Source organism: Urocampus carinirostris, chromosome 13, assembly GCF_059441175.1.
Source record: "Urocampus carinirostris isolate Australia breed hairy pipefish chromosome 13, RoL_Ucar_1.0, whole genome shotgun sequence".
Classification (NCBI taxonomy): Eukaryota; Metazoa; Chordata; class Actinopteri; order Syngnathiformes; family Syngnathidae; genus Urocampus; species Urocampus carinirostris.
In genome coordinates, this window is record NC_142361.1 from 17,987,446 (window position 1) to 18,012,655 (window position 25,210).

General features: G+C 38.9%; 1 protein-coding gene across 2 annotated transcripts in view; it reads right to left on the bottom strand.

Moving 5' to 3' along the window:
* nrg3a (neuregulin 3a) overlaps positions 1 to 20,358 on the bottom strand; it is a 296,751-nt gene extending 276,393 nt beyond the window's left edge. For both annotated transcript variants that reach the window (XM_088351606.1, XM_088351605.1), the window contains exon 1: positions 18,675 to 20,358. In XM_088351606.1, coding sequence (XP_088207732.1) covers positions 18,675 to 19,386 — 712 coding nt within the window. In that variant the 5' untranslated portion in view covers positions 19,387 to 20,358. The remainder of the gene's footprint in view (positions 1 to 18,674) is intronic.
* Between the last annotated feature and the right edge of the window lie 4,852 nt (positions 20,359 to 25,210).

The following is a 25,210-nucleotide window of genomic DNA, read 5'->3' on the forward strand; positions in this document are numbered from 1 at the left end:
ACAGCTACATCAAGGTGAAATTTATGTATTGTCAACTCAATGCTAATGTCTAGATCTGTGGGTATATATTTTATAGAATGCACATTTTTATCGTAGCTTATGTATGAATATAGAAAGATCAAACACATGTTAAATGAACAAGCGTACCACTTTTATTTTCACTTTTATCAAATTATATGTTTAATATTGACAGAATGGACTTAAAAAATACGTTATATTGTCTTAAGGGTCTCAAACTAAATTTGGGGTCCATGTGATGTTTGGCCAAATCGGGTTTTTCACAAAAAAAATATATAAAATATTCCTCTGTTATTTGATATATTTTGGAACATTTTCTAGACAAAATAAGAACATATCAATTTAAGAATTAATATTAAATCCAATAAATCAACCAGTAATAAATTAATATACAAATTAATTAATTCTTTCATATTAGGGTGGGGGCCTCAAATTATGATGCCTGCAAGCTGCAGTAGGCCTTCGGGTTGCGAGTTTTAGACCCCAGCTCTACATGGATACCTATTTTCTGAATGCTGTTTTGATACAGTTTTTTTTTTTAATATTTAAGCAATCGATTTAATTATTGATCAAATTTTATGTCTGACTCAACTGTCTAGTGCAAGGGTCGACAAATCAAAATGCTGAAAGAGCCGTATTGGAGGAAAAAAATAACATATATTATAAAAATTCAGAGCTTTATTTTAGCCATATAAGGAAAAGCAACACATACTGTATTCAAGTGGCAACACATAGTATATTGATATAATAATTTTCCATTACCAGACAGTTTTGAATATTGCCGTGCAGCCACTAGGGGACGCCAAAGAGCCGCATGCAGCTCCAGAGCCATTGATTGCTGACATCCAGTATAGTGAACTTATATTGCATTATTAAAATGACATTATAAATACATTAGAAGTATTTTCTTTTGTAAAATGCATTATGAAATTCTTGGGCACGTATAACTGCAAATATTAACATAATGAGCTTCTGTTGATAAAAACGAAAGCGGGCAGATGGGAAATTGCTATGAAGAGCAGGTGGACGAGAGATACAGATGACACCAGTGCCTCACGGCCTCGGCACTTGCAAGGCATTGTGGGACAATTTGTCAGAGGGCCCCGTTGAATAATTCACACTCTTCTCTGGATATTGACCGTGTTTCTCTTCCTCTTGCTTAATATTTCATTCCGGCGATTCTCCCTTGACAGACCTTCCTGGTGCTGGGAATCAAAAGGGACGTACAGTGTCATGTGTCCTTTATTGGCGTTAGCTTAGCATACAACAGCAAGAGAAACATTCTATGCATTTTTTTTTTATTGTTTAGAGACATTTAAGACCACATTTTTTAAGTGGATACCAGTAGATGAGAGCTTGCATTGATATTTGATACCCTTGTCACTAATACTGTGGGTCACATTGGGCTACCAGGGTTTTTCATTCGGTCGGTCATATTAAAGTGCTTAAAATATCTTAAAAACATTAAAATTCTAAATGAAATACTACTAATACAATTTGTTTTTGGTGACAATTTTGTCCCCAAAGTTCCCTTGTGTGTCCATAAAAAATACTACGACAGAAATACTACAAGATGTATGATTAAAAACAGGGATGTTATTTTGCTTTCATTCCCAAAAGAAAATAGATATTTAGTTAGTTTGGCTACTGCATTTTTCTTTTGCCCAAAATATTCCCTTTACAATTTGACAATCAGCCACCTCCTCTATGAATATCCCGGACTCCCTGCTTTCTTTGTTGAACCGTTTTTATTCCTGAAGCCTTTCAACCAGGGATGAATTTAGGTTCAAAGCTTTGGAGGTGCTGAACATCCAGCTCAGGGGTGGGAAAACTACGGGACGCCCAACAAAAATGGTGAAAATATAAAAAGGATATATATTAGTAAATCTAGTACTAGTGATGACAATAGTTGTTTTTTTATTTGTTTTTGGGGGGGCCAACGTTGTCCACAGTGACCCCCCCCCCAACCCCCCCCATCCCCCCCCCCCCCCCAAAAAAAAAAAAAAAAATACAAACGCATTACAATACAATTACGGCAAAACTAAACATCAAATTTAGTGCTTAAAGACAGGGTATAACATATTTTGTCTTCATTTTGATTAAAAAATATATTACAGAAATAATTAAATAATACTACTATAGGAATACTATGATACAAAAATACTATTACAAGAATATAACAACAGAATTACGACAAAAATACACCTACAGTAATATTAGAAAGTACTTCAGTATGACTACAAAGATACTGCTACATAAATCTCATGACAAAAATACTACGACAGAAATTGTACAAAAACACTACAGACATACTACAAAAATATACTATGGAAATACTACAAAAAGTAATACTGTAAAAAAAATACTGTAGTAGAAACATTGCGGCATAAAAGTAAATTAATACGATAAAAAAAAAAAACAACTGTAGACATGCTCCGTTTACTGTAGAAATACTATGAAATAAAAGTTCAGTAATACTATAAAAATAAAACGGGAGAAATACTCCGAAATAATAGTACAATAATAATATACAAATACTATTGTAGAAATACGACAAAATAAAAGTACAGCAATTCTATAAAATACTACTCTAGACATACTAAAAAATAAAAGGACAGTAATGCTAATACAAACTACTCTTGAGATACTGAAAAATAAATGAAAGTGCGGTAAAACTAAAACGTATTACTGTAGAAAGACTGCAAAGTAAAAGTAAAAACTACAGAGCTACTACTGATATGATACAAAAATATGACTGCAAAAATAGTACACAAATACTACTGCCAAAATACTACAGCCGCAGTGCTAAGAATGCTTTACTTTTTCAAAATTTTGATCTTGTGTTTTTCATATTTCAACAGATCCTGTCCTTTTATAAGGAAAAGAGAGTTTTAAAATGCTAGAATTCTTGGTGGTGCCGGACTGGTTACCCCGTCCTTTCAACCTTTTTAATTCCTGAAGGCTTTCAACCGTTTTGATTCCTGTAGCATCTCACGATCCTAAACGTCAGGGAATTGCCCTCCATGTTCCAGTTTTGTCACTTCAAGGCTTGCTACACCATTCCCTCCTCCTGTTCCTATGTTGTCCCCACATTTCTCAACACAAGCCGTCTTTCTTAAAGGTATTCCCAAATATTCTCAAGATTTTTCTTAACCCCCAAGACCCCTTCTAAGGTTTAACTCACAAGCCTGCCTTTCAAGATTTCCTTCTCTGCTATCCCAGTCCCACACACCCTTCTCGCCTGTGAAGTTTTCTTTCTGTTTAAATGAATGTCCCCCAAGTAGTGTCCAACCGCATCCCCTTTGCCCAGCGGTTGGGTTTTGTGACCAAATACCAAAGGAATACTATCAGTAATGCTACAATACAATGACAAAACTATTTCAACAGAAATACTCCAAAAATACAACTACAGTAATATTACAAAAATACAAAATAAATACTACAAAAAGACTACTATGGAAATACTAGGAAACTGTAGCACAAGTGGCACATTTAAGGAACCAATACTTATCTTAACAGGCTCTGCAAGAAAAACAAGCTAGCCCATGAACTCGAACAAAGCAGACATTGCATATTGTAGCTGGTGTTTGGTACCCTTTTTAAGGGGAACATGCTTTTTTACCCGTTGAAGTTTAACATGGTCACGTGACGAGGCTGCTTGGTTTGATCGGTTAAACATGGTAGAGCCTGGCGGAGTTCTGCATCAAAATAAATATGCCTTAGCGGAGACAGACGGACACGTACTTGCGTGGATGAGATTTATTAAGTAACAAAGTAACGACTTACAGGTTGCCTAATGGAGCAGAGTAAAAATACCATGTTTTCTCCACAAATTGACTTGAGTAAAAGTAATAGGGATTTAATACTCGTAAAAGTACAAAATTTCCCACAACTTTCTCAAGTAAATCTAACGGAGTAAATTTATTCTGCCTCGAGCAACATTTTGTCTACATCCAACACTGCATGAAACACTTTGGTGGCGCTAGTTTAAAAGTAAACTAAAATATTAAGAAGTATATGACTAAAGCTACACCAAAGGTTCTTTGCAATAGAGGGAACATCTTCAACAAGATCTGCCACAAGGCGAGAAGAGCAAGGCGACATACCGGATTCCCTTTCATCGTGTCACCGCTGATGCAGAGCGTTTTTCGGCATTAAATTTGAATTTGGTGCCCGGTGTGCACGCCGAGGCGCCGGTTATGGAGAGCAAAAGGAGAACACGTGTGCCGGGACTCAGCCAACAAAGCCGCTTCCAATGCGACACATGCTAAATCATCTTTTATGCATGAAGCTGATGAATAAACCAGCGGGACCTAAACGCGCTTATATGCACTTTAGACAACAAACACTTACAGGTTGCGACCCCAAACAAATTTAAAATCACTGCTCGGATCCAGTCACAAGCTTTCATTTTTTGGAGGTGGGCCACACTGGTCGCCATGCAATGTATTTTCAGTCACAGAACTTTCCAGATTTTGCCAAAAAACTCAATTGACATGCAGATACAGTCCACCAGGGGTGGGTTAAACCTGGGTTTTTGGCATTCATCGGATCCAAGTGGGATACTGGGTGGGATGGATCGATAACGATCTGACGCACTTTTTTTCGGAAATAACCCTTCTCCCCTTGAATTTGTAAATAATTACGATAACAACAAAACAAAGGTTTTGAACACTACAAATGTTCTGTTTTTATATTAGATATTTATCATATAAATACAGAGGTACCTATTTAAACGGATGCCTCTAAAAATGAGAATTTCTGAGGGCTTTTTGGGAACAAAAATCTTTATCGCTATGAAATAAAAATTGTGCTGTATATTTTTTGGTGCGTACATTCATTTAAAATGACTTTAATTTTAAGTGTACAGCAACTGCTCACATATTAACAGTCTCTATATGTCAACTACTCCCTTTATTTATGATTGCAAATCCGGCTTATTAAGCTACTGTATTAGAGCCCTGTGCTGCGTGGATGTGATTTGCATAAAGCCAGTTGTTTTGTAGCAGACCGTCAGTGACAGGGGGAAACATTTGAGAAAAGTTAGCGAAAGAGAAACTTAGCCCAACTGAACGTAATGATTGATATTTTAGGCTTGACCAGCCAGAAATTCAATTCAGGTTGGCTTGGTTTTGGGCTTAAGATATTACCTCTAGGCTGAAAGTAACGGACAACACCTTTTCCCACTTGCAAAAGTCTTGCTCGCTTCAGAGTTGTCCGACCTTACGCTACGTGTTTTCTTGTTTCGTGCCTGTTAGCGCCATCGCTTTGGTGGATTATGGCCACTAGCCAATAATTAAAGTGTAATAGAAAGCAAAAATAAGGCCTTAAGAATTTTTTTTTGTAAAGGCCTCTGGGTAGATTTCCGAGCCTAGTAACAATTAAGGGCTCAAATGTGATTGGTCAACTGCTTTATTATAAAAAACACACGTGAAAGCAGCACAACCAGGGAAAAGACAAGAAAGGAAGCTGAAAGACAATTTTGAATTATTCAATTCGTAGCAATGAAAAAAATACAAATAACTCTATCTATCTATCTATCTATCTATCTATCTATCTATCTATCTATCTATCTATCTATCTATCTATCTATCTATCTCTCTCTCTCTCTCTCTCTCTCTCTCTCTCTCTCTCTCTCTCTCTCTCTCTCTCTCTATCTATCTATCTATCTGTCTATCTATCTATCTATCCATCTATCTATCTATCTATCTATCGATCTATCTATCTATCTAACTTTGCATCTGGATTTTTGCTAGTCCTCAATAAAGACAAGGCTAATGACTCCAACTAGAAGTAAGATTGGGCCAGAAAATTCAGCCCAACCCGACCTGAGTCGCGGGGAAATAAAGACGTACCCGCCCAAACCTGACAGATTAACTTGATTTGATAAACAAGCCCAAAATTGGCCCGAAGCTTTAAATTTCTGCTAAAGTAAACACAAAACTTTACTGCGGCCGTGCGTACTTCACTGCCGAAACTTGGGGCAGAGTCCCTCAAATGAAGTGTGCACTGCAAGTCTGGCGTTGAAGTCTCGGCAACATGCTTCGAAAGATCAAACTAAAAGCAGTAAATAGTGAACATATTTGTCCAAAAAGCAGAAAGAAAGTTTGTAAAGCTTGTAAGCGTTTGTCAAAAAGCAAATAATGTTTGACGTGAGGGGAGGTGGCGGGAGGAAGCGGCGCGTCTTTTACCCTAACACCGAGGAGAAACATTCGTCTGGATTTTGTGATTTTGAGTTTAACTGATAGTTTGGTAAGCATTTTCTTTATATAAATAATAACTCAAATAGAAGTAAGTGCATGCTGTGAAGATCCTCAAAAAAATTAAAAATAAATAAATAAATAATTTAAAAAATAATGCGAGAGAGAAGCCTGAACGGCCTGACTTATTGACATTTCAAGGCCGAATCCGGCCAAAATTTCGTGCCGGGTTCAGGCCTGGGCCCAAGATATTACCTCTAATCCGCACCTATTGAACACCCGCTTAAAACACTTTTAAATTATTTTTGTTTCTTTCGTTCGACATTTTTCCCCAACTAAAGTACTGCATGAACACAGTCTCAGGTGCCACTGTGCTGTTGGGCTTTTCTAAGTTGAGTCGGTTGTTATCAATTACAAAAAAGACAATTCTAATTCCAAAAGTGGATCAATCGCCAGGCTGGTTGCGTTCCGCCTGCCCGTTGACAGCCACTAGCCGGCACGTCCGTCCATTTGTCCGCTCTGGGTGGCGCGAGTCACAGATGGCCTCTTATTGGGAGCTTAATGAAAGCCGGCGTCGGAGCCAACGTGGCTATTCAGCAGCACAGCATACATTCCTGTTTAATGGGCATTAATGTGAAAATGATGGCCTTGGCGAATCATAGCAGCATGTGGGTGGAAGCTCTTGCCTGCTCACGGCGGAAAATAAGGGTGGGCGGATTGATCCAATAATGGATATTATTGATACGAAGCAAGTACTTGGATCGGAAGGATACTATGTTCCTGGGTTTGATACTTCACACCTCCACCAATTGTCTCGAAGCGCCGCTTATACAGTGGCTTGCGAAACTATTTTCTCTCTGCGCTTTAAACAGACCTCTGAGACTATCACAGTGCAAGTGCATTTATACAGAGACTTGATTACACACAGGTGGATTCCATTTATCATCGTTAGTCATTTGGATCAACATTGAATCATTCAGAGATCCTAACTGAACTTCTGGACAGTTTGCTGCACTGAAAGAAAAGGGGCTGAATAATTTTGCACACCCACCTTTTTGTTTTTTATTTGTTAAAAATGTTTAAAGTATCCAATAAAATGAGTTCCACTTCATGATTGTGCCCCACTTATTATTGGTTCTTCAATAAATTACAGTTTTATATCTTTATGTTTGAAGTCTGAAATGTGGCAAAAGGTAACAAAGTTCAATGGGGGCCAAATTGTTTCGCAAGCCACAGTATGTAGATAGTGAAGTCCTTCCCTGGCTCACCAAGCACCTACGGCCACTCTTGAAGTTCATGTCTGTTTGTGTGACAAGCAGGCACACTTTTGCCATCTCTCCCTACCTGGCTTGCTGCTAAATATTGCCTTTCAGGCAATCTACTATCTTCTTATCAGACACGAAAGTGTGCAAAGTGGTCAACTACTGTGGCAAGTTTAAATAAATATAGGTAAAAAGATCATTCTTCAGTGATCAACAAACGACAACCAAACATGTAAACGTGTTACTGTTCTGGAACAGCCATCCAGCCATCCATAATCTTTACCGCTTATCCGCAGTAGGATTGCGGGGGTGTTGGAGCCCATCCCAGTCATCTTCGGGCAGTGGGCAGGAGCCACCCTAAACTGGTTGCCAGCCAGTCGCAGAGCACACAGAGACAGACACCTCACTCGCTTATTCCCACCTGGGGAAAATTTTGACCAGCCAATTAACCTGACATGTATGTTTTTGGAACGTGCCCAGAGGAAACCCACGCAAGCACGGGGAGAACTTGCAAACTCCACACGCGCAGGCTGCAGTAGCTGGACTTGAACCCTGAACCTCTGCACCATGGGTTTGCAAAATAATCACCCATCAGCCATGCTGCTGTTTATGAACAAAAACATGTAAATCTGTGTCACTATGGCAACAAGGCCGAAAGGCATTGTTCGTGACATGGCTGTTTTTTTTCCTAATTTTGTTTGATTCTCTTGCCTTTTTCTCTGTAGCAGTTGTGGAATTATTTTATTTTTTAAACTGTTATTTACTTTTTTTTATTGTATTGTTTACACTTTTTGCACTTTCTGACTTTATTTTCAAAATATTGTGCAATGAAGGTATAGTAGACATCTTGACATTGCAATATTTGTATTATTGGTATATTACTGCCTTTGTTATTTGACTCTCTTGGCTTTTGGTCCGAAACAGTTGTAACAAAAATATTTATATTCATTTTTTTATACAGTTAAGGTTTTAACTGTAGTTATTTAATAAAAAAGATATGTGTAACATTGTTAATGCCTAAAATCATTCCTCTTTATTTATCCTGAAAAGGGGGAGGGTTCAATTATTCAATTATCATGACATTTTCAATCACAATGCTCAGTATCGAATCGGTATCGATGGACAGTACCATGCATATCCTCGGACCGGATTGATACTGAAGTTCCCAGTATCGCCCACTCCTAGTGGAAAATTGGCCGCATTTTCAAGCAAAACCTTTCTCCTTCCCTAGGTGGACATGTGTTATTTTTTCGAGGAAACCTATCAGGCCATCTTCATCATTTTTGTGCGCACTCGCCAGAAGTGGCACTCTTTTCTTAATGATTAATTAATAAATGAAAGGATGTTGATGAATGGCCCCCATTTATCCTGCTGCTAATAAAATGATAGCATTTGTTCCCGTCTCTCTAATTATCTGGCGGGGGGGAAGAACGCCTCTGCAGAGAAACCTCTGGAAATTTTCATTAGCGGCACCACAAAGGAAGGCAGGAGCACCTTACAGTACCATTATAACACGTGACAGCACTTTCAGATTACGTTATTTTTTTGTTCAACACTTTTCACAATTAGTTTCCCATAACTGCTAGCATATTAGTAATTAGAGCCAACTTGTAACACACCCTCACTTCCTTCATAAAGGGAAAATGTAAGGGCCTTTTGGGACAAAGCAAGCAATTTTCCAGAAAATCAGACAAAGAAATGTGCATATGGCTTAGGCAAACGTCCTATACAGACCCTTCCCTACTTACAACCATTCGACCTACATAAAACAATATATACGAACATTTTTTTGGGATGACGCAAAATATCTGTACATTGCTGTAAGTTGGATTTAGTATTGTGTGCACCTTTTTCCAATTACAGAAGATTACTGTAGTGCTTCTCTCCGCCACTACCAGCCTGTGGCGCTGTAAGAGCCCACCCATCTTCCACCACAAAGAAGAAATCCGCTTCCTCTTCCTAGTTCGTGTTGAAAGATTCCATACTGTATCTCCAACGCTCTAAGAACATTTGTATTGTTCAATATCTCGTGCATCCTTTCAATATGTTTGGTGTAAAGGCTAAAGAAGAGGGATACATTTATTTTGAAACGAAAGTGGAAAGAGAAAGCTTGATGCGGTCGAGAAAATAGCCAACACTTTTTCACTGCCACTTTTTTATTATGGAGGAGGACCTCTTGAAGTGCATCTTCTAAAAGTGAGATAAACTGAACTTGATTTATCTTTATAGTGCATATCGTTTTGTGAAATGTTTAGTGCAAAACAATACAGGTTACTTATACAAGCCTTAAACATACTTATATAAACCTTAAATATACAAAATATAGCACGAAGCAACTTACGAACAAATTCAACTTACGAATGATCATCCGAAAACTTTGTTCGTAAGTAGGGCAGCGTCTGTATCGCAAGTGGTGGGTCAGAACTCAAAAGTGGGTCGCGGGCCTTTCCTTTGCCAAAAACTGCTAAAAAACTGAATAACTGAGGGTCAATTACATTCCTTAACAAAAGATGGTGATGACACCCTGGAAATGCGAGTTGACACCCACTATTTCACAAAACAGAATAAGATCAGTAAATTGTATTCACACATGTAGTGCCTAGCTGCAATGTATCATTGCTCATTTTCAGTATTATTTAATTTAATAAGAACAAAAAATAGTAAAATATGACTCTCTGTTTGTGGATCATTTATTATTATTTTTTGCAGCATTATATGTTGCCAACATAAGTATTAAAAACTCAAATTGTTTAAAAACTTGGATAGGATATCATCATCCATTATCTGCACCGCCAATCCTCAGTAGGGTCGCAGAGGTGCCTGAGCCAATCCAAGGCATCTTTGGGCAGTGGGCAGGGGAGACCATCAACTGGTTGCCAGCCAGTTGCAGAGCATACAGAGACAGACAACTCACTCGCTCATTCACACCTATGGACAATTTGGACCGGCCAATCCACCTGAAATCCATGTTTTCAGAATGTGGGAGGCAACCGGAGTGCCCAGAGGAAACCCACGCAAGCACCGGGAGAACATGCACACTGCACAACTGTGCCGCGGCCGTGCTGACCACTCAGCATCTGTGATGCAGGAAATCATCATGATAAACAAAAACAAAAAAAATGGTTTATTGAATGCATGGCGAAACCCAGATACTGTAATCTGTTTCTTGATTTAATGGGGACCAGAACCCATCAGGATATCAGAAAATCCACCAAGTAGCCCCCTCACTTCAACAAGCGCTCTGGGCTTGCGGGAATAGTTCGACCAATGATAATGAATCGCGGCTGCATGGGTGCTATTCATTTTAAGCTGGAAGAATAGAAAAAGAGCTACCACGCATGACACAAATTTCTCCCTCAGCCCTGCTCTCAGCAATATGCAAGTGGGGATAATGGATTGCAGTAGTACGAGTGCTGTTCGCTTTTTGGGGGACAGCAGGACAGATGCAGGCTTGATATGTTATACATTTTTATTTAATGATTTTTCATTGCATGTGATGCGTTTCGAATTTCATTATAATGCAGCTAAACGAGCATTGACGGGAATATTATCACTTGAAGTTGTTTTGGTGGTCATTTTGTGTTTAAAAATAATAGTATATTGTTCAATCTTTTGTTTAAAATGCTTTTCGTTCAGTAACTTTCGGAAGGGGAGTTTGTTTTTGTGCATATTGGTCGCTGAATGTATTCCTTAATTCCTCTGTTTTATCTTATTTTTATCTTATTGCCTTCACTCATCTTGAGTTAATTTTGTATTTTTATCTTTTTAATATTTGTTATATTATTTTATATATAAATGTATATATTTGGTTTTATTACGCTGGCAACTGTGAGGACAGCAAAGTAAGAATGTCATTGTGCATTGTGGTTCATTAATGTGCATACGACAATAAAAACTTTGAATCTTGAATCTTGAGAACCAGTGAGCTAGGCCAACCCAGTCCGGCAGACCACACGACTTGGCCTCTAAGGTTTTGTGGATTTTATCAGATTTTTATTGTTGTTTTCATTTTTTTGTGTTTATTTGTCTTTGGTGGATGGGTTTTGGTTTCATGGGTGTTGAGTAGCTTCTTTTGTATTGCTTGAATCATTGTTGTTCTCCTTTCTGGTTTTGCTCAATCATTTTCCAAGACCTTTGTTGGTTTGTTTGCGTGATTTTAGTTTTTTTTTATCACTCAGCGTGTATGTGTTTAATGGCTTTATATAACTATTTGTTGGGTTTTGTCCAGGCAATTTTTACAACAATAATTGGTTTGTGTTGTCAATGCCCCTTCATTTTGTGATTTTTTTGTCATTATTCTCTTAAGTGTTCATTACTTTGGGACCTATTGTTATTTCAGTGACCTGTTTTTGACTTACTAGCCGGCCTTTTCCATTGAACTACCTTCTTTTCAGCACTCTCTTCCCTGCCTTTTTTCAGCTTACCTGCATTTGGGTCCATCCTCAAATCCTTCCTCTATTTAAGAAACCTGACTTGGATCTGAGCAGCTTTATTTGCCTGTTCCATGAATCTTGTAAACTGTGATGCAAAGATAACCAAACAAAAGGTAAATTTGATGTTTTGCTCTCAACAAATTGCGGATTAAGACAACAAAGAAATTTGAGCATCGCTGACCAGCTATCAGCTGATTATGCTTTGACTTTGACCCAAGGTAATCTTCAAAGTCATGTTTCTCCATTGTTTGTGTTATTTTCTTGCATTCTGTGTTTTTTACACCTGTGGAAAACAATGTGTTTGATTTGTTTGATATCCACTTGTTTTAAACAAGGCCATTCCTTGTGCCTACCAATCAGTTTTTCCCTGCCAATTGTGTCATTTACTTTTTGCTTACCATCTTGTGCTTTGATGTAACATAAGTTAGATGTTCGTATGTTTGATTTTTTTTTTTTAATTCCCCTCAGGGTTACATTGGAACGGGTTACCACAATAAACTAGTGTTCAATGGCAAAATTCATAAGCTGTGAGATGAGTACTGCATCTCAGTCCTGATAATTCTTCCTCATCTTCACCGCAACCAAGCAACGAGGCATTTCTTGTCTTACAACGCCCTATTTAGGAATTTACATTCAAAAACACAACACAACATACATCCATAGAATAACAGTACTTCAGAGGTGGTGTGATTAGGGAGAAGTTAGGGCGCTCCTGACCTAACTTCATGAAGGGCGCTTGTGTTCCTTACGCTTCTACTCCCTTTATGCTTTGTGGAGGAATTTAACATACATTATTCACTTTCTTGCGTGAGTAAAGAACCAAATGGAGGGGAAAGGGGAGTAATGGGATTTAGCTTTAGTCCGCTCCTCTTGTTTGCTATGTCAAGTACTGTTGCCTTGTTTGCAGGTTTTTAAATAAAATCATTTTTGTTTGTTACTCTGCTTGCCTCAGCATTTAGGTCCTCAAATTCCCCTTGTTCACTGAAATTCAAAAGGCCTCTATGCCGATTTTGGCTCCTCAATCAGATAACAAATTGAAGCTTTGGCCACCAATGGTTCAATGTTGACTGTTTTATCGAAGAGGATTGAGGAGTTGTGCCATCAAGGTTTTTGAATGAAGTCTACAGTGAGAAACAACTGTTCCTCCTGCTTACCGATGAGTCGAAGTTAATAACGTCTGCTGTGTGTCCAATCAGGGAGCGTCGGCAAGTTGTCACGATCCAATAAAGGTTAGCCTGTGTGACCAGCTTATGGATCTAGTTTTTTTTTCCCTACAATGACGGAGAAGCCATCCAGTGCATGTGTTGAGAAAACATCCTCAACACACAGCATTGAAAACGAGAGACATTTATCATGGAGCGGGAATTGTTCGTGGCGTCAGCATGTCATTGATTGCTACTGCAATGCTGATCAATAGCAAGTGTACATAACGAGATTTGAGACGAAGAAGAAACAGAACAAGGAGGAGGCAACTAAAGCGCTACCAGATGTTCCTTTCTGTTTTACCATTTTTTGTTCTTGATGGAGTGTTTGATGGTGTTCAGAGACATGTTTAGAAAGATTACTAGAAATAAAATGGAAGCATACTTATTTTAAGATTTATTGGGCAGGGCGACGAACCTTGAGTTAACATTGACTTTTTTGCTTAATGATATTTTTGAAGATTCATTTCATACAGCAACTTAAGTATTTTTTTTTTCTAGATATAGGACATGTTTGATTTTCATGTATTTGTCTTTTAATTGTTTGTACAACACAGTTAAATCCAATTTATTTTATAAACATATCACAATTTAGACAAAATACCCTTTATAAGGGGTGGCCGATAGTAGGATGTTTGGTATGTATCCGATTGAAGTAAATAGTAGTAGTATTGGTCAAAACTGATATGATACAGATAGTTTTTGCTTGGAAACATCATGATCCTTGAATGACCGAACTATTCATTCATTGAGTTACTTTATAATTACAATAAACATAGTTTACAAATGATATGCACTAAAATATTTTTTCCTTTAGATTAAATAACTATAGAAGTAGTCCAAGACATATTTCTATCAAGCGTGTTTCAAGCACTATCTACACAGAGAAGTAAAAAATGGGTGCAAGAGCGAGGTAGTGATCCCAATCTGATCCAAGTTCTTATCGATATTTGGATCCCTCCACAAAGCCTAATCCTTTATGGAACTCTAAAGTTGAAATACATGTGTCCCTGCAGGTAAAAACATCACTTTAAATATAAACTCAGTGTATGATATAAGAGCAGCATTTCCACAATTTGCTCAGTGGTGTTACAGGTTGTAGTCAGAGTAGATATTGGATCAAATGAAGAAAATCCCCACAAGTATTAGGACCTGATAAAAACTATTGTCCTGAGATCGATACTTAACCCCTGTAACCTTTTTGGTCTTCTTTTTGTAGATATCACACTGCCCAGCTCTCTCTGCAGCTCTCTAAATCGATGTCTGAGTGGGTAACTGACAGGCACACTTTTGGCACGTCTCCCTACTGAGCCTGCTGCTGCATCTTGCCTGCCAGGCAGAATAAATGACCAAATGCACTCTATTCTTGTCAATAGCTATATATGACAGAGGCAAAAAGGAAGTGTCAGTGAGTGGGACTTATTCTAAACAACAGAATATGATAATGTCAGGTGTCATTTATGTCGGAAAGTGGTCCGCAACTGTGGCAAATTTACATAAACAAATGAAAAAAAGAAAGCAAGGAGCTACAACTGAAAATATACGGATGTTACCGCCCCCCCCCCAAAAAAAAAAAAAAAACACACCCGTTAATCTGTTGTCACTATGACGACAGGGCCAAAAGTGCTTGTTTGTTACATTGTTAATTTTTTGGGTTCAACTATCTTAACTTTTGCTCTGTAGCAGTTGTAGTAAAATTATTTTCTTTTCTATAGAGTGAAAGTTGTTTTTAGATATTATCGTTTACGATATTTGCACTTTATGACTTTAAGTTTAAAATTGTGTGCAATCCAATGTTTAAATGACCTTTGACATTGTTAAACATAATTTTGTAATTTCGTTACATTGGTGCTTTTTATTTCACTTTTTGGCTTTTGTTGCAAGATAAATGTATCCATAGATTTATTCTATACTGTTTTAATTAATTGTAGATATATTCAAAACAAAAAAAATAATGAAAATCCCCTAAACAATTCCCCACTGGATGAAACGAAGAAGAGTAAGACATTCTACTCGTGCTAAAAAGTATTTGGAGTTATAAATCTCTTTCAATAACTCAACACGTTCACTGCTAACCTTGGTGCTTGCTTGTTAAAGCCTGAAAACCTGAGTCCTTCACATCCACCTCACCCCAGCAGTGCGAGCCAAAATAGACGATTACAGTCCTCTAAAAAGATCAACGCCAATAAATTTCGTATCAATTTACTGGGTGGAGGCAAGGTCCATGTTTACTTTGGGCAAATGCCTGGACACTCAAAGGACAAAAAAGTAACCAAAGCCGAGCTGCATCCTGTTGTTGCAGAGCCCACACTCCCCCTGCCACCAACTCTGTCTGTACTAATGCAAGCTGCCCCACTGAGTTTATGTTGCTCTCTATCACAGCCAGCCTCGGCTGAATTAGCATTAATGAGGAGAAAACTTAATTTGGTTAGGAGACAATCAACGACTGAGACACCGGCGTGGGTGCAGGAAAATTAATTAATGCAGTAAAACACATCAGAAAACGAAAAAAAAAATGTCTCAGGGGATTTCTGGTGTTACAGCATAATCGCAAAATGAAATAATGTTCAATATTTTGTGCATGCCGAAAATAAAGACACAAAATCTTACTTTAATATAATTTATAAATGCACATTTATGCATATATCGAATGCATATAGAACATACGGCCCGTGGGCCAGACCTGCCCTGTCGAATGGTTTACCACAGCCTGCCATACATTTCTGAATTTGGCAAAAAACAAACCCGCGAGACTTTTTCTCATTTTCATAAAAAAATATTTTGTACATAAATCCAAACAAAATGCCCCTTCTGTTCACTAAAGGACATTACAGGAGCTTTTGAGGGCCCAAGCAAGTAGTTTTATCTGATGTAGTATAATTTTACTGTATGTCCCATGCACAGCTAAAACTTGTATTCCATATTTATTTTTGTATCAAATTTAAAAACAGAACAAAAATATACTTTTTTTTAATCTCACTTGAGTTTGTATAGTTGTTAAAATAAACCATTTTATAACTTTGATGCTAAAATTGACAATAATTTGTTTTCCCTTAGTTTGTTAATAAATGTGTTTTGCTTAGAAATGATCCTTTGTCATCCGTGATTATAATGTGTAAGGTAAGCTACCAAAGTAGGTAGAATGATGAAGCATAATACTGTAAAACTATGGTAAGCTAAGAACCAAGAACAGCCTGAGAAAATAAAGTTTGGTTGCGGCCCTAGAGCTAAGCTAAGTTTGACATCAGTGATCTATGAATTTACCTTCATAATAAAAGGTCATCTTAATGGTTTTCTCACCTGAGTCAACCACAAAAACATCTTTCTTTAAACAGTACATTGAGCAATTGCATAAGAAATAATAAAACGGCTTACTCTAAAGGCAAATATTCAGTTGTTATTTTAAAAAGTATCATGTGATTTAAGAGACTGATCATGTTAATAATGATAACAATCTCAGGGTTCATACAACTTTTTTACAGCCAAATACCAGCACTTTTCGAGGACTTCTAAAGCAAAATTGAAAATGTATCCAGTACTACTTAAAGAAGAAATCAGGTGTGAATCCTGTATTTTGCAGAGCCCAAAAGAAATCTGAAATTTACATATAGACTTTTTATCCTTGCATGTGCATTTGTAAGAAATTTGACTTTTATACCTTGAATAATTCGCAAATATATTTGTTTTTGAAACAAAAGTTTTTCTTATCAGAATTTCCCACTGGGAAACATTACCTTTAATTTTTGCTTGGCCCATAATAAATGTCCAAAGTGCTTGCACTAATTCACATTTTATAGTGCCCTGTTAAGTGTGGCAACCCATAGGGGATGGGGCTTCATGGGACAATGCTGTATGAACTAATGCCAGCTGCCATTTCTTAAAGGAATAAGAAATGCAATGTCAAAGTGAAGCCACCAAAGAGCAATGTCAATGCCAATTTTAATCAGACTTGTTGAGAAAGATGGCAACATTTTTAAGCATTCACAAGAATTTCACGAAAAATTCAAGCACTTTTTCAACATTTCAAACACTATATTAAAATTCAAGCATCTTCAAGGATTTCAAGCACTGTTACATACCATGTAATATATTCTATCTTTTAATATATCGAAGCCATATCCCCCTAGTGGGAGGTGGCTGGAGTTAAAAACACGCTCACATTCACCAAACATTCATTCACTCTTCCCAACCTGACACCGAACTTTTATTATTTTAGGCAGAAATGTACTGTTAATATTAACAAATAAAAGGCGTTCTATAGGCCCTCATCTTTTTTAATGTTCTTCAAAATATCAAGGACCGATCATTGGTAAACTATTATCAGAACCGCATTGATGACTGACCCCTACGGTAGAGTTTAATAGTTCACTGATGGCACCTGTGAGTCATGCTATTGCTATTAGAAGAGGAGAAACCCAGCCACCTGGAGTGTGAGCAATCCATCTGAGTCGATATGCAATTTAGCAGTGCCTGTATCTTTGTAATAAGTCAGGCCCAGAGAGCACCAACATCAAGATTGGGCCTGGTGTACCCCAGTGCAGTCATATTTTTGCACGGCAACACACTAAGCCTCCAGCGTCCAGTGTAAACATCCGTAACATGGCCAAATATTTGGGAGCCTTGGTGCTGATACAAGTGACTTTGAGGCACTTGTCAATGTTATTGATTTTAACTGCCCGGGTTTCCGCCTTTGGGAATGTCACGTGTTCAAAACAAGAAGAGTGAAATACTGTCATCCCATCCCCACTATATAAATGACCATATCAAACAGTTAGCAACTCAACCATGTGACACGTAAACTATGAGGCCTTTTACCATACAACAGGAGTCAAAAGTTCAATCAATACGTCCTAAAGTGCACATTAAGAACAACAACATACACTTATTTAATAACTTTAAGTACCAGGTATTTTAAGGACAGCATCCCCGAAAACGTTCTTTCAAATCAAAACCAGAATCGCAGTTATTCAAAAATGTATCAGCTGTAGAGCGTAAGTGCCCCATTATAATCCCAAGAACACATCCAAGAAGTGTAGATGTTGGTGTTTCACAATAACACCTTTTTAAAGTCACCCTATAAGCCTGCGATTGAACCCAGTAAATTCAATGAATATCGTGAGCAACTGTACGGTTGTCAGCTTCCGGTAACTAGTAAATGTGATGTTCATGATTTCCATAAGTCTGAACAAAAAACATTGACATTAATTACACATTGAAACACATAATCAATTTAATTTTGCTGAAAATCTGTCCCCTTTACTGAGCTTCTCAATTGTGTAAGAATGACACTGATAATATTTAAGGAAACTCAAACTGCGCTATCCTCACAATAGAACAATCTTCAAATGTTTACAGGTAATATTGAGTTTTTAAGGCAATTGAACACAAAAAAGCACCTCATTCAAAACTCAAAACGTTTGAGAAATAAAAAGGAATCTGCAGTTGTGGCTGTCAAAAACTGTTCGATTCATTAACGTACTTAACATTGCTAAGACAGCGAGTAGAAAGCTTTCTAATAATCAAGATCCTGGGAATATTCGCATAACCATCGTGACTTACGTGTTTTGTGGTGTCCACGTCTGTGGGCAGCAGTGGTGGTGGACACTGTGCTCGTATGTTCCGAAGTCCACATCTGTGTGGCATCAAGCAGCACTGTGGGATTAGATGGAGACGGTCCGGACGTTCTCAGGTTCGTCCGAGGCGGCATGGTGAGACCCACCGGAATGCGTCCGTTCCGATTTCCGTGATTTCGAGGGGTCACAAGGCTACCCGAAGCCTCACCAATTCTAGGTATTGATGTGGTAGTAGGTGTGAATCGAGTTCTACCTTTCCCGAAAGGTACGCTTTTGTGTGTGTGATCCGCTGTAGCAGTGGTAGTGGTAGTGGTGGTAGTGGCGGTTGTAGTAGTTTCAGGGCCTTTGGGAATCCCACTGGGCTTGGAGAGGAAAATGGGATCCTGTCCTATCCGGTTGGCGTCCACCAGGTCTGTTGGTACATAATCCTGGACGGTACCCACCACAATCCACTTGAGCAGCATCAGGCTCAAACCCAGCCCAATAAATCCGATGAGGAGCGGAACCACGCAAAGCCACGTCTGTTGACGGGGCCACAGGGCGCACCCCAAAAGGCCACGATCTCGCACTTGGCCCTCACCTCGGGGCCCAGAGGTCCCCAAGGTCCCAGAAGGTTCTGGTTCTTCCACAATCACCGCGCCTGTTCCGGTAGCCCTGGAACACTCGCTCATCCTTCCGGGCGCCTCTTTATGGCTCATTGGGGGTTAATCCTGCACTCGGCATGTGTCACAAATGTTCCGGACCAAGGTGTAGATGACAGGATGCGGCAATAATCCATGCACAGACAAGGCAAAGAGGACAAAAGGAACATGCATGAAGAGATGGGGAGAAAAGACAATCAAATTATCAGTCTGTGTTCGAGTCCTGAATGACTCTAAACTTGGAGTGGATAAGAAGAAAGCAGAGACAACGAGACCAGGGCAGACGGGAGGGTGGGAAGGTTCTGTATCAGAGCATGGGAGGGCGGCGCTGCACCAAAATCAAATCCTTAGCCCAATTTCTATTTAGCATGCATGCTTACACCTGTCCTGTCCTAGAGTGTGCATGCGCAGGAGTAAAATCATTTCCCTGATGCAGGACAATCGGCCAGCTTCTTTCCTGTTAGGTTTGCGCAGCTCCGCAAATCTGCCTCCCTGGGGATGTTGAGCGTCCCAAAATTTCTACTTCTGCTTCGATTCTATTTTTTGGGGTGCTGACCCTCGCAGCAGTTCATTCAGGCGTCTGCCTCACAGCTGCAACAATTCGGAGCGCAGAAACGTTGGTGGGAGAAGAGGAATAGAGGAGGAGGAGAAGGGCAGCAGGATGGAGGCGGGATGGAAGATAGGGTGGGGGGTGTTGTCACGCAGCGCTATCAGAGGGCGGATTAATCCGCTAAAGCAAAGCATGATCCTGCTTCCTTTGCGCAGCCGGCTTTGGATCACATTTCCCTACCAGATGAAGAGCCATCCTGTGGGAACATTCCAGCACAGACAAAATTCCAAACCAGTGCAACCCTAAAAAAGAACAAAATTCCAGTCCGGAGACTTCCAAACACAGAAAAAACACTTAAGTGAAACCCACCACCACCCCACCAGCCCTCAGTGTCACCCAGTAGAGGAGAGCACCATCCGAAGTCAGGTCCGATGGATGGCCGAGATGCTTCCGAGCGCACATGCAGCTGCTGCCCGGAGTGGCAGAGGACGAATGAGATGAGGGAGGACTGAGGAAGGGGAGGGGTGGTGGAAAAGGGAATGGAGAGAGTGCTGGAGAGAGCAAGGAAGGGAAGCTGCACCTGCTGGATGAAACTTGGAAATGCGCCCGCTTCTGTAACTGAAACATGGATTTAAAAAATAAACAATAGGGCATGGGGATGTATTGGAATAATTAAGAGGGAAGAATGGGTTAGTGTGGGAGGAGAAATGTTTTTTTCTCGTTTCAGAGCTTTGGTTAACGGTGACTTAAATAAAAAATGGCTGGATAAGCCGAACCAAACCATTTCACATCTCACCGTTTATAGAGCAGGGATGGGCAAACTTTTAACTATTGGCCACATGCGGCTGTTAGGATTTTTCATCTGGTCCGCCAAACAAAAATGTTATAAATATAATGACAATATATACAATAGTAAATAAAGTACAGTCGCTGCCCGACCTACGAACGAGTTAAGTTCCGGACAATCGTTTGTAAGTTGAGTTTGTTCATAAGTTGCTTCCGTGCTATATTTTGTATGTTAAGGATGTTTAGGCAGCACGGCGGCGCAGTGGTTAGCGCTTGTGCGGCACAGTTCATGTCATGGGAACCTGTCGTGGGTTCAAATCCAGCTCCCGACTTCCTGTGCGGAGTTTGTATGTTCTCCCCGTGCTTGCGTGGGTTTCCTCCGGGCACTCCGGTTTCCTCCCACGTTCCAAAAACATGCATTTCAGATGAATTGGCCGGTCCAAATTGTCCCTAGGTGTGAATGAGCAAATGAGTTGTCTGTCCCTGTGTGCCCTGCGATTGGCTGGCAACCAGTTCAGGGTGTCCCCTGCCCACTGCCCGGAGATGGCTGGGATGGGCTCCAGCCCCCCTGCGACCCTAATGAGGATAAGCGGTACGGCTGATGAGATGAGATGAGAAGGATGTTTAAGGCTTGTATAAGGAACCTGTATTGTTTTTACTCAAAGACAAACATTTTCATAAAATAATAGCTCTATAAAGATAAATAAAGTGAGGTTTAACTTACTTTAGGGAGATGTGCTTCAAAAAGGTCCCCCTCCGTGGTAAAAAAGTGGCCAAAAAAAGTGTTCCGACCATTTTCTCAAACGCATCAAGCTTTCTTATTCCACTTTCCTTTCAAAAGAAACAGCTCACATCTTTTTTTACACTTTACACCAACCATATTGAATGGATGCACGAGATATTAAACAATAAAAAAGTCAAATTCTTAGCGTGCTAGCGATACAGTACACATTACAGTGGAACCTCGGTTCTCGACCATAATCCGTTTCAGATCCCTAAAACCGATTTGTTCGATCACCAAAAATCGTTTTTCCCATTAAAAGTAATGTAGAATCGTTTTAATCTGTTCCAAAACCCTGAATGTTTATCATGAACGTAAACATGAAGCTAACCCAGGCTAATCGTACATCCGCGTTAGCGTAATCTTCTGTACGAAAGATTACGCTATTCCATACGAAAGATTACGCTAACATGGACGTGTAAAAATAAAAAAATCAGGTCGTTTACACGTCATTTAGCACCCGGGTCTCCACAAAAAGTGGTGAGCGGTTAAAGGATAAAGAAAATAATTATGAATAGGATTTCTTACCTTTGTGGTGCTCAGCAGAAGCCATGCTGTATGTATAGCAAGATCGGAAACTCGCACGCATTCTTCATATTTTGCTATTATTTCTTTCTTAAATTGTAACACACTGCTCTTCTTTTTTCACCTGCAGCAATTTTGCTGCTTGCACCGACCTTCTTCGGAGGCGTAATTAGGGGCTAAAACACTCCATTCACCGATATTTAAAGCGAAAGCGAAAAAAAGTGCGCACACACGTCATAACAGGTCTTCACGAGGGGTGGGGACAATCTACAAGATCTACACCCGTACGCCACTCAGCATCACACCCTAGGGTACCGGCGTTCGATTTTTTGAACAAAAAGCGAAGCAAGAATTTCTCTAAATTTTTGGTCGAGAACCGATTTGTTTGAACTGAGAGGCGTTCGAAAACCGAGGTTCCACTGTATTATGATTGCACACAAACCAGGAAGTAGAAGCCGGATTTCTTCTTCGGGGTGGATACTGGGTGACCTCTCACAGCACCAGGCGATGGAAAAAAACACTACGTTACTGTCTTCTCCTAGGAAAAAGGTGCACACAATACAAAATCTAACTTGGAGCAAAGTCTGAATATTTTTCAAACGTCCCGAAAAAATAATCGTATCTGCCGTATGTCGAATGTTTCTAAGTAGGGGCGCATCTGTACTTCTAATAATACAAAGTTTCTTTGGTTCCAACTTAGTCCCTATTGGTCCATTGTGTGTCTACAATAAAAATAATACCACAAAAATCTGACAAAAATACTAAAAAATTAAATCAAAATTACTCATCAAATGTCGGGCTTAATACAGGGACCCAATATATGAATTTATTTTCATTCTTAAAAGAAAATAGTTCCATAGAAATACTACCACATATTTACTACAGTAATATATAATACAAAAATACTGAAAATACAGAAACATTACACAAATACAACCACAGTACTATTACGAGGATACTATTAAAATACTACAAAAATACTACTACAGAAATATTACAACAGCAATACCTCAAAACTACAACCAAAGTAAAATACAAAAATACTACAATATACTACCATGTAAATACTACAAAAATATTAAAAATACAACTACAGTAATGGTTAAAAAATGACAAACATATTAAAAGTATGATGACAGAAATACTACAAAAATAAACCTACATTAATAATGCAAAACTAAATACAAAATGTAGTGCTTAAAAACTTAACACATCATTTTGTTTAAATTGTGAGCAATTCAAAAAATACGATGAAAACTAATCTTTATTAAAACAATTGTAAAGCAAGAAAACATGTGTATGTCCACATATATGTTCATTTATATATGAAAAAAATATGTATAGGATGGGCCCTTTGGGCAATTTTTTAATCCAACATGGCCCTTGACTCCAAATACTTGCCCAACCCTCTTAGAGACTATCCCCGGATGACATCCATACATTTAAATCATACTCATTTTAGAAGAAAGGTTAAAAATAAATGTGCAAATGAATGTTGGCAGTTGTTTCCGCATTTCCGGTGAAAAGCCATTTGAAATATGAGAATGTGAACCGTCCCCAAGTGTGACTTTGAAAGAATACTCTTTATAACGGCTGAGAGGTGGTAGACAATCCCAGGGCAGCAGCCAGACAGTTTCATTAAGATTTGTGCTCGCACTTCGGAATGAAAGTGACTGCTGTACATTAAACGTATTCTTCAAAGTGTGACTCAACCCTTCCATTTCTGTCAGGGAGCTAAAAGGTCTCAAATTCAGATCTTCAAGGGGCACAGTCCTGTTTTTTGAGAGGTCTTACGGTCGATTCAATGGAAGTTCAGTTTAATTACAATTTTTAATCAGCATTATTTTTTTAACTAAAAATTTTTGGCAGTTCTATATTGCAATTAAAGTGGCCAGATCGTTTACTTTGAATACATTTGCATTGGCCCTTTGATTAATGATTTCCGAGTTAAAATCAAGGCACTGATTTCACTTCACCTGTGCAAGTTATTATGAGCTTAGTTTTGATTTTGATCAAATATGTATAATATTAATGAGATCAATTTTGGAATGTATGATATGGTGCAAAAGAATGGTCCCTGTTAAAGCACAAGGAGTAGAAACACAATTGTTAACAATTAATTGACTATTGGACTATTTTGACAATAGTTGGGTTTACAACATGTGTTGTTTATGTGTACAACATGCCTCTCACATTCGTTTGCTTTCGATACACTGTGTGTTCACCAAAGGCAAACTTTTAGTCTCTGCCTCCTTTATTCCCTTAAGTCGATCCCTAGCGGAGTCCTGTGATGTAATGCTCCAAGGCGTGTGTGCAGCGTGTAGGCATAAATGAGCCACCTGACTTCATTATGTGGTAGCTAAGTGAAAAATGCGCCATGCGCAATTGATACAGTTGTCTGTTCTCACGACATATTTGGTAATGCACTTGAAAATCGTGTTAACTTTAGGCACACTACCATGAGAACGTTCCAGCTCGCCTTGCCTTGTTTGGTTTTCCATTATGAAAAAGTACATGGTTCTTGGACCCTGGTACCACTGTTTTTGGTGCCAACTTGAGGTTCCAAAACACAGTATCCGAAAATCGGTCACTGCCGACGACTGATTGGTCGTAGATGATATTCCCCTCCAGCTTTAGCTGAAGGCTAGCTGCCTTTGTGTGTTGGAGTATAACCAGAACAAAAAAACAATTTGACAAGTTATGGCAACCCGTAGTTCTGCCCCACGGTCAGATGGCCAGGTGCAGTCGATGAATGAATCTAGTGGGATTTTGAAAGAACAAAAAAGCAGTGGCTCAAACAGCTGGTCAATAAGCGATAGGAAAGGCTAATAAGAAAGGATAGTTGCCCTCACGAGTGTCGTGGCTCTCAGCTCTCCAGGCTGGTTTTTGTTTTTGTTTATCCTTGTATGTTTTTGGGTTGTCGTAATGGGACGCCAACACATCATATAGTCGCATCAAACTAATTGACATTGCACGACAGCTCACTTTGCCAATCACAGACGATTTTCATTAGAAATACAACATCCCATTCGACTAAACGAGACCACTCGGATTCCCATGGTTGTTCATCCCAGGCAAGAACAAGAAAAAGCAGAGGAGAGGCTATTTTATTTTATTTATGTACTGCAAAAGAAGTATTTGTATTTCATTGTATCTTACTTTTGTCCTGTAAATTATTTTACAATGTAATGTTTTACTTAATTCACACTTCTACACAATCTTTATAATATCGTGCAATG